Consider the following 18069-nt stretch of genomic DNA (forward strand, 5'->3'; position numbering starts at 1 on the left):
CCACTTTATTGTTATTTTGGGGCTACACCCGGTGGCACTCAGGGGTTACTCCTGGCTCTGTGCTCAGAAATTACTTCTGGCATGCTCGGATGCAAAGCATGGAACCGGGTCGGCAGCATGCAAGGCGAATGCTCTGTCCGCTGTGCTAGCACTCCAACCACCCAGCCCCACTTCTGAAGGGGGAAGATGGGGAGGCCTAGTTGGTCAATATCTCAAGCTCCGGACATTTCTGTTACTTTGCTTGTCTGCATCCAGGGACTGGAGACACTTACTTAGAAGGAAGCACTCGTATTTCACAGTAGGTACAGCACCTGGCCTCAGAACAGAGAGCAGAGTGACACTCTCTAAATAACACCCTTCTGCCACCTGCTCTTCTTCTCTGGACATATCCAATTCTGACCCTTCTCAATGTATTTTGCAAACACAGGTGGGTGTCACAGCTCTGGTTAAAATCCTTCAGCGGGTCTCCTCTCTTACACCAGAGGCCTGGTGAACCCTCACCTCTTCTCCATCCTTATGTTTTGTAGTCCAGGGGTCCGCTGTGTGTAAGGCCAGTACCCTACCTCTGCACCAACTCTGGTCCCCTGAGATTCTTTCTTTCCAAGCCAGGCTCACTCCTGCCACTTTATTCCTCCTGCTGCAGGAGCAACTGGGCTTCATATTCCTGAACCCCTCATCCCCCCAAGTGGGGCTCGGCTCCCTTGCTGATTCATATCGCTACAAATCCGGATTTATCCGCAGTTCAGGGTGTCAGGGTGTCCCTTTAAGCCCCCCAAGAATGGATGGAAGGATGGCTTCATTGAGGTCTGCTTGCCCAGCCTCATCTTCGGGCAGCAGAGGGAGAAGTTCTGGGGCTCTCGATTGGCTCGATCCTAGGAAAGGGGATTGCAAGCGCATTGGCCTGGCGTCCAGGCCAGGGCCGGGGCCCCAGCTCCACGACTGGCGTTGCGATCTGGGCAATCCCCGTTTCCCAGTCGGGTTCCCGCCCGGAGCACCAAGAACCGCCCCTGCAGCCTGGGAGTAGCCTAGAGAGACGCTCACGTGCGGGACCGCGCGCTGCGGAAGGCAGAGCAGCCGGCCTAGGCCTCCGCACCCGGCGAGGGCGCTCTAGCTCGGTCCTCCAGAGCAGTCGCGCGCCCGCCGGAGGAGCCGCTCTAGGAGCGCGGAGAGGCGACGCAGTGCGTGTCGGGAAAGCGGCGGACCCCGACGGAGGGAGGACGCCATGGTGGGTGGCGAGGCGGCTGCCGCGGTGGAGGAGCTGGTTTCGGGGGTGCGGCAGGCCACGGACTTCGCGGAGCAGTTCCGCTCGTACTCGGAGAGCGAGAAGCAATGGAAAGCCCGCATGGAATTCATCCTGCGCCACCTCGCCGACTACCGCGATCCTCCCGACGGCGGCGGCCGCCTGGACCAGCTGCTCGCCCTCTCCATGGTCTGGGCCAATCACCTCTTCCTGGGTTGCAGGTGCGCGGACCCCGCTGCCCGGCGGGCGCCTCCTGCTTCATTGAATCGCCGCCCCGCCTGCAACTGGTTGCCTGCTGGGCCGGGCCTCAGGCTGCTTCTCTGGCCTGGGGGCCGGCTCACTGCAGAGGATCACGCCTCGAGTCTCTGATGGCCTCCTTTGGACCTTTTCGGGTCCTTTTGGGGTTGCTGTATTGATGACCATAGAAAAGGCACCCAAAGTACTTAGCTCTCTCTCTCTCTGGCTGCTACCTCTCCTAAGGTGGGCGCGCCTCACTCGCCTTTGCTGTGTTCCCGTGGTTGGCGCCAACATCACCACCTTGGCCGAGTTGCCTTTTAAAGCCATTAGCATTAGACCCAGAACCTCAGTTTCTATGTGAAGAAGCCGAGGGCAGGGAAGGGGTAGACCTAGCTGAGAGCCTGGCTCATTTGACGGATCTTGTTATTTATGGATGAATGTAATCATTGTGTTTTTATGTAAAAGTATTTTAGTTTTTGTCTTTGGACCACACTCAGGTGTCCTCAGAGATCATCCACTCCTGGTGGTGCTTGGGGAAAATAGGTGACTCTGGAGGTTCCCAAAGGGGCCTCCCACTTATTTGGAAGCCAAGCTCCTTAAGTACTTTTTCCTGCCCCAGTCCTTGTCCCCCCCACACCCTCTCATTTCTCAGTTGCTGGACAGCAAGCAAGAGTCAATCTTGCTACCCTGTTATTATAAAAAAGAGGACTTTGAAGGTCTGCTTTTGAAGTGCTTCCTTCATAGAGTATCTCTTTTCCCTCACTTTGAAGATATGCTAAAACTCTTAACTCCACATTATTTCAGCACATCCTTATAGTGTATAGGATTAGATAGTGTCCCTTATAGTGAGCTGTCTGACCCCTCCAGTCCTGAGAGACTTACTTGCTTTTGTGTTAAGATGTTGGGGACCGTTACTTAGTCCTATACTAAGTTTTTCTCCACATGAGAAGTTCTTTTCTCCTCTACTTTCCAATAAACTTTTCTACCATCTTAAAAACAAAAAGATGTTGGGGTTATGAGGATTTGCATAAGCAGTGTTAGATCTATCCATTCCTTTTTTTCTGCTTTGTAGGCACCCAGGAAATCCTGATAAATAGTACTCAAGATTAGGCAAATGTCACAAAATTTGACAAATGAAAAAAAAATGTTATCTTCAAGGGACCAACATCCCAAATTTGAAAAATAAAATTTGACTTGCATACCATGACCACATATGCTCCTACCTTTGTAAATCTCTTTTTTATACATCTTAGAACACCTGTTCTTTTGACATACCTAGAGCCATTTCTCTAGCCACAAGGTAGAAAAAACGTTTACTAACTTGCTGCTGACTATCTATTTCCCTTAGTATCAAAGTCCTCCATGTAATTTATCACTCCACAGATGACAAGCAGTTCTTCCAAGATTTTTTTTCTCACTACTTTTTATTGTGCAGTTACAAGAAAGACCTTATAGACAAGGTGATGGAGATGGCTGATGGGATTGAAGTGCAAGACCTCCCACAGTTTACTACCCGGAGTGAATTAATGAAAAAGGTAAATAGGATTTCTGAGTGCATTTGAAATGGTATAGATCACTGTTATATTCAGTCTTTGTACCCCTGCAGATTGGCTCTTGTCTGTTTCCCTTTAGTAGATGAGTGGTTTTCATTCTTTCTGTACCCACAGATCACCACAGCAGAGTGGAACTTTAAGACTGCTAATATAAGACAGTCCTTACTATGATGTGTTTGGAGTATATTGTTTGATGAATACTCAGTTTTCCTACCGTAAAGATCGAAGCCCTTTTGTGTTTATGACTGTAATTGGTAGAAACTTGTTAGTAACTAGTTAATTCACTGTGATAAATTATGCATTGTTGATGGAGTAACACATAAACATAACCTCTTTAGTTCCTCTAGGAACTGTATGAAATTTTTGTTTAAGAAGATTTGGGGGGGGTCTGGAGTGGTAGCACAGTGGTAGGGCATTTGCCTTGCACGCACTGACCCTGGCGTCCCTTATGGTCCCCCAAGCCAGGAGCCATCTCTGAGCCAGAGCCAGGAGTAATCCCTGAGTACAGCCAGGTGTGGCCCCAAAAAACTAAAACCAAAACAGATTTTGGGGTTGGAGAGAGAGTCCAGTGAGTAGAATGTTTATCTTGCACATGACTGACCTGTTATTGATTTTTAGCACCCCAATTGGTCCCCCTATCACTGCAGGAGTGATTCCTGAGCTAGAAACTAGGTAAACCCTAAGTACTACTGGATGTGGCCTAAAAAAACAAAACAAAAAGATGTTGACTACCACATGGTTTTGAGCTGCCAGTCTAGTCAGTGGTCTGTGACATCCTGCAGATACAAAAGGTTTACAAACCACCTGACCAGAGTAGTACATTTTCTCACTTATATTTTGGTACTGGGGAGGTGGGTCAATGCTTTGAATGCAAGAGTCCTGGCTTCAGTCCCTGGAACTAAGTGGTCATTCAAGCACCATCATTAGTGATTACTTCCCTCTTCTCCCCTTCTGATAATGTTGGGAATAGCCTGTGGGCAACGCACTTTTCTCCCCCAATCAAAAAAAAAAAAAAATCTCTGTAACGGGCCAGAGCGATAGGGCATTTGCTTTGCATTGCATATGGTTCCTCAAACCTGCCAGGAATAATTATCCTTTTTTTCTTTTTTGGTTTTTGGGTCACACCCAGGATTAGTGCTCAGAGATCAGTTAGTTACTTTTGGCTCTGCATTCAGAAATAGCTCCTGGCAGGCTCAGGGAATAATTTCTGAGCACAGAGCCAAGAGAACCCCTGAGCATTACTGGGTGTGGCCCCTCAAGAAATCTTGGTAGGGGCTGGAGAGGTAGCACAGTAGTAGGGCATTTGCTTTGCACGTGGCCAACCCATGACAGACAGTTGTTCATTCCTGGTATCCCATATGATTCCTAAGCTTGCAAGGAGTGATATCTGAGTGAGGAGCCAGGAGTAACCCCTGAGTACTGCTAGGTAAATTAACTCAGCCATCCCCAAGAGGTAGGTGAGATTCTCTACCAGACTTGTCTCCTAATAGGGATGTAGATGGAGTAATGTTCACATATCACAGCTTTCCCTATTCTGTAGCTGTTAGTTCACATGAGTGGTTGCTCAGATTCTTGTAGTTGGTCCTGGAACTAGGCCATGGAGGGTATGATAGAAAGGAGATCATAGACTGGGTTGCTCCTTTCAGTTCTTTTCAGAATCCCCTAAGATTTATATATATATTTTTTCATTAGTTCAGCACAAGACTTTGCATGCAGGAACCCTGGGTTCAGTCCTCAGCACATCATGGTCCTCTGAGCAATTTTGTGTGTGTGTGTGTGTGTGTGTGTGTGTGTGTGTGTGTGTGTGTGTGTGTGTTTGGATCACACCCAGTAGGGCTCAGGGATTACTCCTGGCTCTGCCCTCAGGAATCGCTCCTGGTAGTGCTTGGGGTACTATTGTATGGGATGCCAGGGATTGAATCCTGTTTGGCCAGGTGCAATGAAAAACCTTAGCCTTCAAAAAAAAAAAAAGGGCCCGGAGAGATAGCACAGTGGTGTTTGCCTTTCAAGCAGCCAATCCAGGACCTAAGGTGGTTGGTTCGAATCCCGGTGTCCCATATGGTCCCCCATGCCTGCCAGGAGGTATTTCTGAGCAGACAGCGAGGAGTAACCCCTGAACACCGCCAGTGTGGCCCAAAAACCAAAAAAAAAGAAAAACCTTATCCTCTGTACTATCTCTCTGTCTCCAATCCCTCCCCTGAGGTACTTTTTAGTGTTTTTGGTGTACCTGGGCCCTCTGCAGTAAGAGAGGAGTGGTACTGTTTGAGTGAGCTTCATGGGACAAAGGGAGGCAGTGAATAGGGCTATTCCTTTCCACCTGCTAGACATTTTTTTTTTGTCTCTAAACAGATGTTTTGACCTCCCTAAGTTGCTTATTATATAGCTGTACCTTTGTGGTCATGCTGGGCGTTTGAGATGAGAACACTGCATGAATTTTGGACTAATAGACCCCAGGAGAGGCTGAGGAGCTAATTGTAATTGTTACGAACCTCTAATACTATACTTAGGTATGTGAGTGTATTAGTGGGGAATGCCTATATCATAAAAGTTTGCATGAGGGCCTAAACCAGTGGTCCTCAAACTATGGCCCGTGGGCCACATATTGTATTTGTATCTGTTTTGTTTCTTCATTGCAAAATAAGATAGGCAGTGTGCATAAGAATTCGTTCATAAGTTTTGTTTTTACTATAGTCAGACCCTCCAATGGTCTGAGGGACAGTGAACTAGCCCCGTTTAAAAAGTTTGAGAAAAAAAAATAAAAATAAAATAAAATAAAAAGTTTGAGAACCCCTGGCCTAAACTGTTAAACTTATACAGAAGTTTATTTTGGGGATGCGGGGTTTGGGACCATTGGGTGCTGGGGATCAAACTCTGGTTGGCTGCGTGCAAAGCAGATGTTCTATTCGCAGTGCAATCGCTCCAACCTCCCTATACAGAAGTCTTGACCCTTAAAATTGTAGGGAGCCCTTGACCTGTTTTTCATCCCCACCCCTTTTGGGCCAGACCTGATGGTGCTGAGGGGGTGGGTACTTCGGGACCCATACTTCTACGTGCACAGGGTCACTCCTGGCTGTGTTCTTTTTTTTTTTTTTTTTTTTTTTTTTTTTGGTTTTCTGGCCACACCAGGTGGCGCTCAGGGTTACTCCTGGCTCTGTGTTCAGAAATAGTTCCTGACAGGCTTGGCAGACCATATGGGATGCTGGGAACTGACCCTGGGTCTGTCCCAGGTCAGTTGCGAGCAAGGCAAATGCCCGATTGCTGTGCTATCACTCTGGCCCCATGTGTTCTAAAGGGACCATATGCAGTCCCATCGATAAAGCCAGGATCAGCTGTATGCCCATAGCCACCTTAACCCTATTTTATTTTTCTGGTCCTAGGATGTTTATTTATTTATTTTGGTTTTTGGGTCACACCCAGCAGCGCTTATGGCTCTTTGCTTAGGGTTTCATATGGGAGCCGAGATTCAAACCACCATCTGTCCTGGATCAGCTGCGTGCAAGGCAAATGCCCTATTGCTGTGCTATCTCTCTGGTTCCCTGGGATATTTATTTTTGACGGTGTCCTTATGTTGTGTGAGCCTCCAGAGAATCTTAGAGGTTAAAATGGCATTTCTGAAACCAGCATTTCTGTGATCTGGTTATTAGTACATAGTTCCCAGGAGGAAACCTATAGAGAGCCTATACTACTATGGCATCCTTGGATTACATGTATGTTCCTATTTCCTATGAATGAAACATGTTTTCTTGCTAATGATTTTTTATTTTCTGGCCACACCTGGCTGTGCTCCAGGCTTTCCTCCTGATTTTGTGTTCAGGGATCATTCCTGGTGGGTTTTTGGGGAACCATATGGGATGCCAGGGATGGAACCCAGTCATGTGCATGTGTCTTACTGGCTGTAGTATACCTCTAGCCCACTTTATTTTTGGTTTTTGGGGGCCATACCCATGGTGCTCAGAGTTTACTTCTGGCTCTGTGTTCAGGGTCACTCCTAGAGGAGTTTGGCGGGTGTTGGGGGGCATAGGTGGTGCTGGGGATCAAACTTGGATCAGCTGCATCCAAGGCAAGTGGCTTATCTGCTGCATTATCTCTGTTCCAACTAATGATGCTTTAAACAGCTGAAACTCCAGTTCTTGAAGTAAGAGTGAGCTTTGCCAGTTAAGACACTTCTAGATAAGCCCATCTTAAGAATGAGTTGTGTTTTGAAGGTCAGTTCAGCACCCACTGGAAAGGGTGCCATGGGGACTTTGTCTTTAAGTCTTTTGTCTGTGGTTACTACGAGTCATGGAGGCAGAAGCTAGCAACCATTTAGTAATGTTGCCAGCCCCAAGACAAAACCCTTGATGTGGATCTTATACCTGAAAACGTCTGTTGTAGTTGTGCCCAAATTGATCTGTAGCTCTAAAATTAGAGCTCAGGTTTTAAAGTTAGCTAGTAAGTGGAAATAAATCTTCTGGCATTGTTGGGATCTTGAGACTAGACAGTAAAGATGACTTAGAGGTTTATGCTCTTAAGATTTTAAAAATACTTTATGGCTGTTCTGCAGTTTTGAGGCTCTGTCTGACTTTTTGTCTAATCAATAAATGATCTCTGACAGGTGGGATTTGTTAAGCAGTTGCTGTATGCAGTTTTTCTTTTGAAAAAGGGGGAACAGTCTTAGCTATCTAAGCCATCCTTAGATACCTACAAGCAGCTATTATGGTTTACCAGCTTGGCCATTAGTGAACAACAATTAACCAAGAGTAGCAGCTCACTCAAGAAGGGCGTCATTACTATGACTTCCAGAGTTAATATTTCAAATGCATTATCTTACAAAGAAAGAAGAGTGATTGATGAGGAAGCCCTCATCATTATTGATTTAAAGAAAGAAGTTGTCAACTTAATTGCTTGGCCCATTTTTCCTGAGAGCATTTTTATCAAAGAGGGAAATATCCAGGATGGAAGGTGACTTTAGATGAAACATGAAAGAAAAATTAGGAAAACAAGTATGCTTCCTTTTCAAGGGGCTCTTTTTTCTTGTGCATTATGGCAGGCTTTTATTTATTTCTAGTTTAAGAATGAAAAATAGGGGCCCGGAGAGATAGCACAGCGGTGTTTGCCTTGCAAGCAGCCCATCCAGGACCTAAGGTGGTTGGTTCGACTCCCGGTGTCCCATGTGGTCCCCTGTGCCTGCCAGGAGCTATTTCTGAGCAGCCAGCCAGGAGTAACCCCTGAGCACCGCCGGGTGTGGCCCAAAAACCAAAAAAAAAAAAAAAAAAAAAGAATGAAAAATAGGAAAGAGAAACTCCTCAACTGGGAAGAAACTTGGTATAGAAGGATTAAGTTATGCTGTCCAGTTTTAACAAACCCAAAGGTAATGGTGGGAGGAGCTGTCAGTCTGAGGTAGCAAGTTTTGATATCAAGAAAACCCAGCCTCTGAGAACTCTGGGGTCTTCTCAGAGTGGGGCAAGCAGTCTTCTCCACTATTCTGGAAGTCCCAGCAAACACTCACATCCCACAGCCACCAGCATGTGAACATCAGCCCTGATGCTTCACCACTAATCTTGGAAGAGCTGCAAACCAAGCCACTGAAACTCATTGTCCCAGTTGAAACCTCCAAATTCCACTGTACAGACAACCCAGTAGAAACACACTAACTTATATGGGAGAGTAGCATAAAAGACAGCTAAGTTCAGTAAACAAAAATAACACAAAAGGCCTAATAAGCAACAAACACCTTAGTAACCCTCAATGACTTGAATGATCCTATGGTGAGATATAACGATTTTCACAAATATTTTTTTACTGAAGTATTTTTTGGTAATTCATTGGCCATTTTGTTGAAACAGCCTGCTAAGGGAGAAAGCTTGGGGTGTGGATGGCAAACTAGGGACAGTGGTGGAGGGAAGGTCATACTTAATGGGATTGGTGTTGGAACACTGAATGTCTAAAAGAGCTGTTAGGAACAACTTTGTAAACCAAGGTGTTTAAAGAAGGAAAAGAAAGGAAGACTAGTTTTGGGATCCAGAGAGATAGTGTGTGTGTGCGGGTGTGTGTGTGTGTAAAGCACTTATATGTGACATGTTCTTCCAGGCGCTGCCAGAAATGAACCCTGAACACTGCTAAATGTGGCCCCAAACCCTCTTTTCCAGTAATAACAAAAACCAGTGTAGGGCTGGGGCTTAACTGGTAGAAGTAGATGGTCCTAGGTTCAGTTTCTTTACACAAGGGGCCCACTCCAAACTTGTTGGGTGTGGTCCTGGTGTGTCCCCAAGCACTACCTTATTCTCCCTTATAGGCCCCCCAAAAGAATTTAAAGAAATATTGTGCTATATCACTATATGATGCTTGGAAGAACTGTTCCACTTCACAGCCTAGTGTTTCATGGTTAGGATGGGAGTATCACTTGCATGCACTTCGTGGAAAGAGGATATTTATGGGAAACTAGCACCATTAGTTATTGTGCGGTAGTAGTCTTGTCTCCTGTAAATTTGAGAGATGACTTGGGAGTCTCATTCTCTTTGAACTAACCCAAACAAGGTTTCTCCCCAGACATACTTTTTCTTCAAGCATTTGGTCCTTATGTGGTATGTGGGGGACCATGTTCCTAGGCTTTCATTTTGGGTTCCTGCATGCAAGGCCACTAGTCTTTTGATCTATTTCCTTAGCTATGACTTTTTGACTTATTTTTGTGGTGTTGGGATTGAACCTCGAGCTTCACACATATGAAGTGTGCTTTATACTGGGCCACCTTCCCCACCCAAGGAGACATTTCTTTTTTGTGGCTGTGGTGGGTGGGGGTTTACACTCATCAGAACTGGGGCTACTTTTGGCAGTACTCTGAGGACCATGTAGGGCTATGGATCAAAGCAGTAACTCAGGCAAAGCATGCTGTCTAGCCCATTGAGCCTTCTTCCTGGCCCAGAGGTAGACTTCTTTAATTTTGCTTTTGCTGAGGAATCTTGTGTCTTTTTTTTTCCTCAGAAAGACCATGAAAGGCTTAGCTAGAAAATAGGTCATACCTTGAAGACACTGATTACTAAAAAGACTCAGTTTGATTCACCAGAACTGCTAAATGTTAAGGAAATCCATTCAAATACAAGGTGACAGCCAAAATGATTTCTTCACACCCTGCTTAAAAGTTGTCTAAAGCCCAGTTTAAATTCACCAAAGGTGCTAGAGAGTACTCAGACTATATCCACTTTAGTTTGTCACTATTTGAAGACATGCATTTACAGTTTCTAATAGTGTGAAATCCAAAAATATCTAACCTTCACGTCTCTTAAGTATTCTGACTCAATGTTGTGAATCACTACCTGGACTCAGATGCTTTTAATTTAGCAGAGTGTGTTTGTGTGATTCTGGTTTTAGAACCCTTGGTTGAAGAGCACAAGTGTACCAGGACAAAAAGTTAAATTTTAAGTATGCTGGTGTCACTTCAAGTTGTGACTTGTACAATTGTACAAGGTGACAAGACAAATATTTTTTCCTGTCTTACAGCAGTCATTGTGTTTGCTGAACTTTCTAATAGTAAAGTATCAGTAATTTCTGAGTCTACTTACTATCTAGGTATGTTATGTTACTATTAAACCATATGAGCTACATGGCTATATAGGAAACTACATGGCTATATAATCTTTTCCTTTTTTTCAGCATCAAAACTAAGACAGAAGATTCTTCATATTTCCATCATCGCTCAAGGCTTCCAGAAGAGGCTGGGATGAATGGGACTTGGACCACAGTAGCATTTTTCATACTCCCGGTGTTACCAACGTGCAGGAAAGGACAGACACAATAGGAATGAAAAGGAATCTTGCTTAAAGAAGCATTTTAAAAGTTTTTTCTTTTAGTAGTGAGCATTAAGCAAGTACACATTTATAAATCATGCCCCCTTTTCAGTGTTCATGTTAAACATTGTGTTATAAATGCCCTTAATTTTAAGTGTTGCTATAATGCACGTAATTTTATAATGTGGCCTGTAACTGTATACCTAAAGTGTAATTGTTTGATGTTTTTTCCCCATCCTCAATGGTAAACCAGAACCCTTATTTTGTCTGAAATACACCAGCTTTATATACTTAAAAAGTTATCTTTTTGTTTTGAGCCATGGCCAGACTCAGGAATTACTCTGACTCTCTACTCCAGGATCAGTTCTGGCAGGGCTTGGGGGGGCAGATGGGGTAGTGGGGACTGAACCAGGTGGACCATGTGCAAGGCAAATATACTACTGATGGCCCTAATTAAGGGGTGACTAAGAATCATAATCCTTAGGTATCAGTTCAGAGCATAGCAAAATGCAGCCTAAAAAACAAACAAACAAAAAAAACCCAGAAAAGGGAAAAAAGCATCAGATATTTAAAAATTCATTGACACGATTTCATATTTTGGTCCAGTTAGCTAGTTAATTTGTAAATCCTCTAGATCTCCCTGGCTGTTGAGTCAAAATTGTTTATGTGATGTTAAAAAACAATAGAATCCAGAACTTCATACATGCAAGTCATGTGCTCTACCACTTTTACATGCCTAAACTTGAATTTCCTTGCAAATAACCCCTCAGGAAATGCTTGTATCCTGCAGTATTTCTTTGCTTTATTTAGTACCTGTCAGTTAGTGCTTACCCTTAGCCATAAATACTGAGATTTCCTTTTGGGGCAGCAATGTAACAGTCCCTCACAGTAAGATTCACTCATCTTTGTGTTTGGTGGCAACTGATTGGTTCACATAGATAATGAACCTATTTGAAAAAGTGTGGGAGGAGAGGCTATGAGAGCAGAATGTCTGGAAGGATTGGAGTGAGGTGGGAAGAAGAACCCCATGGCAACACACCTTGGGGTGTGGATGGGTCACATCATTACATCTTGCAACTAATTGGAAACAATCCCAATCTGATCTCTATAAACAAGCTATCCCCCCCCCCCCCACACTTTCCTGGAAACAAGCAGAGACATCCCTATCAGCTATGGCAAGGATTAAGATGCTTGAACTCCAATGACCCTTGGTGTTTACTTAGCCTCTTACTCAAAATGTAGCTGACTTTTTTTTTTTTTTTTTGGTTTTTGGGTCACACCCGGCGGTGCTCAGGGGTTACCCCTGGCTGTCTGCTCAGAAATAGCTCCGGGCAGGCACGGGGGACCATATGGGACACCGGGATTCGAACCAACCACCTTTGGTCCTGGATCGGCTGCTTGCAAGGCAAATGCCGCTATCTCTCCGGGCCCTAGCTGACTTTTTCTCTGCTCTCAAATCTATGAAGCTTAGAAAGCCAAATTTACAAAGTGAAATAAAGATCATTTAATGCATTTGCCATAGGTTTCTCATGGATTCAGTTTTATCTGTAATGTGTAATACACCTCAGGAGATACAATGCCCAACATCTCCACCCAGAAATTCCATTTCTTTACCCCTGGTTGGGCACACTTGAGGCTGCAGAACTGGATTTTTGTAGATGTGGCTACAGTACATCAGTATTCTGAACTTTTATCTACTGAAAAAGGGAAACTGCAAGTCCCCAAATGTGTGGACAGTGAAGTAAAACTGGCCAGCAAAAGGAGCCTGCATCTTATTATGAGGATCATTTTGTACACAAGCAGCACAGGACCACATGGCTGACACCTGGGGATGTAAGAAAATGTGATGTCCAGCTACCATATGGGATCCATCCCAGGTTTGTCCTGGGCCACACCCGGCGGTGCTCAGGGATTACTTCTGGCTATCTGCTCAGAAATAGCTCCTGGCAGGCATGGGGGACCATATGGGATGCCGGGATTTGAACCAACCACCTTAGGTCCTGGATTGGCTGCTTGCAAGGCAAACACCACTGTGCTATCTCTCCGGCCCCATCTCAATACCATTTTCTAAGGAATTTTATCATCCTCAGTTTAAGCTGCCTGTTCTTTGTTTTACATTTTTAAAAGTCTGTTGCTGCTTCCAATATAAGAGGATCTGGGCTAGGGAGATAGCTCAGAGTCGAATGCATGTTCTGTATACAGGAGGTCCCCAAGTATTGCCAGGGAATAACCTCAGCACTTCCCAAACCCAAAGTAATACAATAAGGGTCAGTAAGCCTGAAGAGTGAGTTCAAGCCTATCACTGCTGGGCATAGCCCTAAAAAAAAAAAAAAAAAGAAAGACTAAGTGGCACATCTGGGGGGCCTCCCCCAATGTTTGCTTCAACAAATAGTGCATGATGAAGAAAAAAAATCTGTCTATCCTTATTATAATTTATGTCTGCCTTTCCAAGTGTTGCACAGTATGTAGGGCATTTGCCATGCATGCAGCCTACTTGGGTTCAATCCCTGGCAACCCATATGGTCTCCCAAGCCTGCCAAGAGCAATTTCTGAGTGGAGAGCCAGGCGTTAAACCCTGAGTGCCAATAGGTGTGGCCCTTACCACCACCCCACCCCTCAAATAGACAAGGCAAGGCTGTTTCTTTCCCCAAAGTTCACTCTGTCCCTTGAGAGTAATAACTTCCAGGGCTAGGGTGGCAGTGTTGACAGCCCATCTCATTTTGGACAATTTTATCACATCCCAGAGTAGAGAGAGGCCTTTATCAGATGAGGAGTAAGACCTGCAGCCTTGGGTCCATTCACAAGAGGGATGGCAGAGATGGGGTTAGACTACTTCACCTGGACAGATCCTCTAGAAATGAAATTCAAAGTACAGACTCAAGCTCCTTCAGATGGAATGAAGATTTTAGACATAGGCAGATCAATCAGAGCTTTAGTCCAGGGAAAGGAAGCAAATGAACTAACTCTAGTCCTGAATGTGGCCCTCCAACTAAGTAACCAGGGAATAGGTGCTCACTGGGGTGTGCCTTGATTTTAGTGAAAGGGCTAGTCATCAAAGCCCTTGTCTTGTGCAATCAGATGTATAATACTCACACCACAATCTCTCCATCATGCTAGGCTAGGCTCTATCTCCAAGACTAAAAACAGGCAGACTTTCAGTTCAAGATGTTATGTGGAACTTAAGTTCAAGATGTTATGTGGAACAAGAGGCTATGTGGAACTTGGCACTTAGTTTTCACAGACACATTGACTGAAAGGCCACAGGCATTGAACAACACACAGAGTACCAAAAAGATTGGAGGATGGGACAAAGAGCAGAGGTGGTCAATGCTGTCAAGAGCTATGTCCACTCAGCACTACAGTCCTCCACTACACACTGGGTTCATGTTGAAAGCTTGTGAACGTTACCTCATGGCACTGCAATAGCCTGTTCTAAAGTCTAGACTCATCCTACTGTGAATTGGAGGTCTCTTCAGCCTGGCAATAGTTTGGTGGGTTTGGACAATCATCTGCAGTTCCTCCTATCCCTTGAACCAACTGCTGAGTTTCTCAGGCAGTAAGACAGTGACTCATGCTTCCCCCTACCTTTTGGTTTACCAAATTGCATTCTATGACTATTTTTCTAAAAACAAAAACAAACAAACAAAAAAGCCCCAAAAGCTTCTAATTAAGTGTTGGTCCTCGAGGACTTGGAAACTTGGAACTGGTATACTAGCCTCTCAATAGGCCTGTGCATCTATGGCCACAGGCTGTCTGGAAAGCAGTTGTCTAGCTCAAAGTTCCCATCTTTGGTACTTGTATCATTGCTCTTAAAGTATGAGGGTTCAGACGTGGTCTTCTGCTGTAGTGAAGTGCATTCTGTACAAATGAATACTGTCAAAGAATCAAAGTGAAAGGGTAAAGTAGGGAGGGAAAGTTTTCCTTGAACAGAGGAACCATCAACTTCTTTACCACCCACCACCCAGGACTGGCCTTTCTCACAAAAAGTGCTTTGGAGGTCTGGAGAGGTAGTACACAGAATGATGTGCTTTCCCTGCACACAACAGACCCTGGTTTAATCCACAATCTCTAAGCACAGAACTAGAAATTAGCTCTGATTATGTCATAATTAATTATGGCTGCAAAACCAAAAAATCAAAACATCCTTTGTACCCAACAACTGGGTCTTATTATTACTTTTGGTTTTTGGGTCACAACCGGCCCCTGGGTACTTTTTTTTATTGGAAGGAGGCAGGGATTTGGGCCATTTCTGGCTTTGTGCTTGGAGAATCCAACAGTGTCAGGGACCCAACTGGGTTCAGCTGCATACAAGGCAGTGAAGCACCTCCACTCCTCCACATTCTCTCTGCTTTGCTCAGTTTGGGGAGACCAAACCCAGGTCAGCATAGGTACACCCACTGAATTATTGCTCAATGGACTATGGTTCCATTTCAACATGCTTCTTCTACTTGGCCTTCATTCCTACCAGTGGAGGAATTTTGGCCTCCCATTTACAGTAATACCCTTGGAATATCCTACGGCATCTATAGGGTAAAAAATGGTGTTCTAGCTACACCTCAAACCAGGCTCACTGCTATCACCAAAGCCAACTATAACACAGCAAGGTCACTCACTGACTTAAGACTTCTTTGGGTTGAGCCTAAATTTTTTCCCCCTATTCTCACCTGAGGCACTTATCAGGCCAATGATTCCTTGTACTAGCATTAACGTAAAAATAAAATCTCTCAACTTTGGCTTTATACAGAGGTCAAAGAGCTACAAATCTCAGTATTTGGCTTGCTCAGGAAGGAATGCTTCTTTGTGAAATTCAGTTGACAAAGATCTTATTTAAAGATCCTTAAAGGAGGAAGGGCAAAGGAAAATTGTATTCTTTGGGTTTTAGACAAGAAACTGTTAAGAGGTCAGCTTAAGAGGCTGGAGTATATGCCATACTTAAGCCTGGGCTTGAACCCTAGCATCACACAGTCTGCCGAGCACTGGGCTGTGAGTAGCCCCAGAACATGACAAGTGAGGCCCCCAAATTAAAAAAAAAAATTCCAAAAAGGTGGCTTTAGGGAGATAGCTGAAGATAGTAAGTAGATGCAGGCTGGCATTACTAGAAGCAACTCTACTCTGCAGTAAAAAGGATTCTTCTTTCCTTTCTGGCCTCTCAACACAATTTCCTAGCCCAGGGGTATCTTTTAGGATCAGTTTTCTTTCTTTCTTTTTTTTTTTTGTTTTGAGGGGGTGGGTTTTTGGGCCACATCCGGCAGCGTTTAGAAATTACTCCTGGCTCTGTACTCAGAAATCAGTCCTGGCTTGGAGGACCATATGGGATGCTGGGAATTGAACCAGTCAATCTTGGGTCAGCCATGTGCAAGGCAAACACCCTACTGCTGTGCTATGTCTCTGGCCCTAGGATCAATTTTCTAGGGAATATTTTAGATCGGCAAGCCTACTCCTCAAAGACTACAAAAGCCTCATACTTAAGACTTCATTAGAAAGTAAGCTAATTAGATACCTAAAAGTTTTTATTTCTTCTCTAAGCTAAATATGCTCTATATTAGTCTTCCCAAACATATACTAGAACACACTGCTAAATTCAAGTGTCATGTGGACAAGTGTTAATACTCAGTAAATAGCACAAGTCATTGAAAGCTGACTCATGCAGGCTTCTCACCCAAATCTGAACCTTCTTTATGCCAGCAAAAACCTTACAGTTTGCCTCCTTCCAGAATTCCAGGAGCTAAAGTTCCTTAGTCAGTCATGTGCCCAACAAAGTTTGTGAAGGGCACAACTCATTCATCTTTTTAGCAGGACTAAAAATAAGTCCTAGTCCACACTGTATACACAGGAAACTTTTAAAAATAAACAGAAACTGGGGTATCACTCATTGAACTGGGGTGCATGTGTTTCATGCAGATCATAAGATCTCTAATATCACATGGTCTTATGAATATGTGGTCCTGGAACACCAGCAAAAATTTTTGTTTGAAAAAAAAACACAGTAAACCTGAGTCAGATAGGGCTGGAGATAGCACAATGTTAGGGCATCTGCTTTGCATGCGGCTGACCTGGGAGGGATTGGTTAGATTCCCAGCATCCCAAATGGTAATACAGAAGGCCAGGGGCGATTTCTGAGTGCAGTGCTAGGAGTGACCCCTGAGCACCTACTGAGTGTGGCCCATAAACCAATCAATCAATCAATCAATCAAGTTAAAAAAAATAAATCCTGAGCCAGGAGCGATTTCTGAGAGCAGAGCCAGGAGAAACCCCTGAGCGCAGGCAGGTATGGCCCATAAACACCCCCCCCCGAAAAAAAAAAAAAAAAAGAAGAAGAAGAAGAAGAAGAAGAAGATATGGTAAAGGATAGAGCAGTAGAGCATTTGCCTTGCACAACCTGGGATGGGCCCAGGTTCAATCCCCAGCATACTAAATGGTCCCGAGCCTGCCAGGAGCGATTTTTTTTTTTTTTTTTTGTGGTTTTTGGGTCACACCCGGCAGTGCTCAGGGGTTATTCCTGGCTCCAGGCTCAGAAATTGCTCCTGGCAGGCACGGGGGACCATATGGGGCGCCGGGATTCGAACCGATGACCTCCTGCATGAAAGGCAAACGCCTTACCTCCATGCTATCTCTCCGGCCCCCAGGAGCGATTTCTGAGCTTAGAGCAGGAGTAACTTGAGTGCCGTTGGATTTGGCCCCAAAACCAAAAATAAATAAATAAATAAATAAATAAATAGATATGGTGGGACTATTTACTGAAATGATTTATACATTTAATCTATCAAAGTGGGAAAGGAAGTCAATTCAATAAGTTATTTTGTACTATCACATATGCTAGAACAACTAAAGGTAACTAATGAGGCCCTTTCTTCTGTTCCTGACTGGACAGGAATAGAGAGGCAATAGAGCTACTGCCTCCTATACACAATAAGAAAAAAAAATGTAACCTTAGGTCTTAAAACACGAGAAAACAAAGATATCAAAATATTTTGAGGCTGGAGTGATAGTACTGCTGGGAGGATGCTTGCCCTTCAGAGCTAACCTGGGTTTGGTCCCAGAACACTGTATGGTTCCTGCCAAAAGTGATCCCTGAGCACAGTCAGGATCAAGCCTGAATACCACTGAATAGCACAACCAAAAAATAAATAAAACGCATGTTTTGGAAGTGGGGGCCTCCCAAAAGGTGCTCAAGAGGCCTGGGAGTTTCCACTACTGATTCTTGGCCACTGAACTGGTGTTCCAATGCAAAGACTGAGGTTGCATTTAGGGAGTGGGAAATGGTGGCAGAGGGGGG

At 44.5% G+C, this 18069-nt stretch overlaps 1 protein-coding gene across 1 annotated transcript; it reads left to right on the plus strand.

Annotated features, from left to right (window-relative positions):
• Positions 1-1179: 1179 nt before the first annotated feature.
• Positions 1180-10831, plus strand: CDKN2AIPNL (CDKN2A interacting protein N-terminal like). The gene is made up of 3 exons (XM_049786807.1): positions 1180-1461; positions 2913-3012; positions 10660-10831. The coding sequence occupies exons 1-3, from the start codon at positions 1223-1225 to the stop codon at positions 10669-10671; spliced, it is 351 nt and encodes a 116-aa protein (XP_049642764.1). The 5' UTR covers positions 1180-1222; the 3' UTR covers positions 10672-10831.
• The last annotated feature ends 7238 nt before the right edge of the window (positions 10832-18069 follow it).

This window comes from Suncus etruscus, chromosome 14 (assembly GCF_024139225.1).
Source record: "Suncus etruscus isolate mSunEtr1 chromosome 14, mSunEtr1.pri.cur, whole genome shotgun sequence".
In the NCBI taxonomy this organism is placed as follows: Eukaryota; Metazoa; Chordata; class Mammalia; order Eulipotyphla; family Soricidae; genus Suncus; species Suncus etruscus.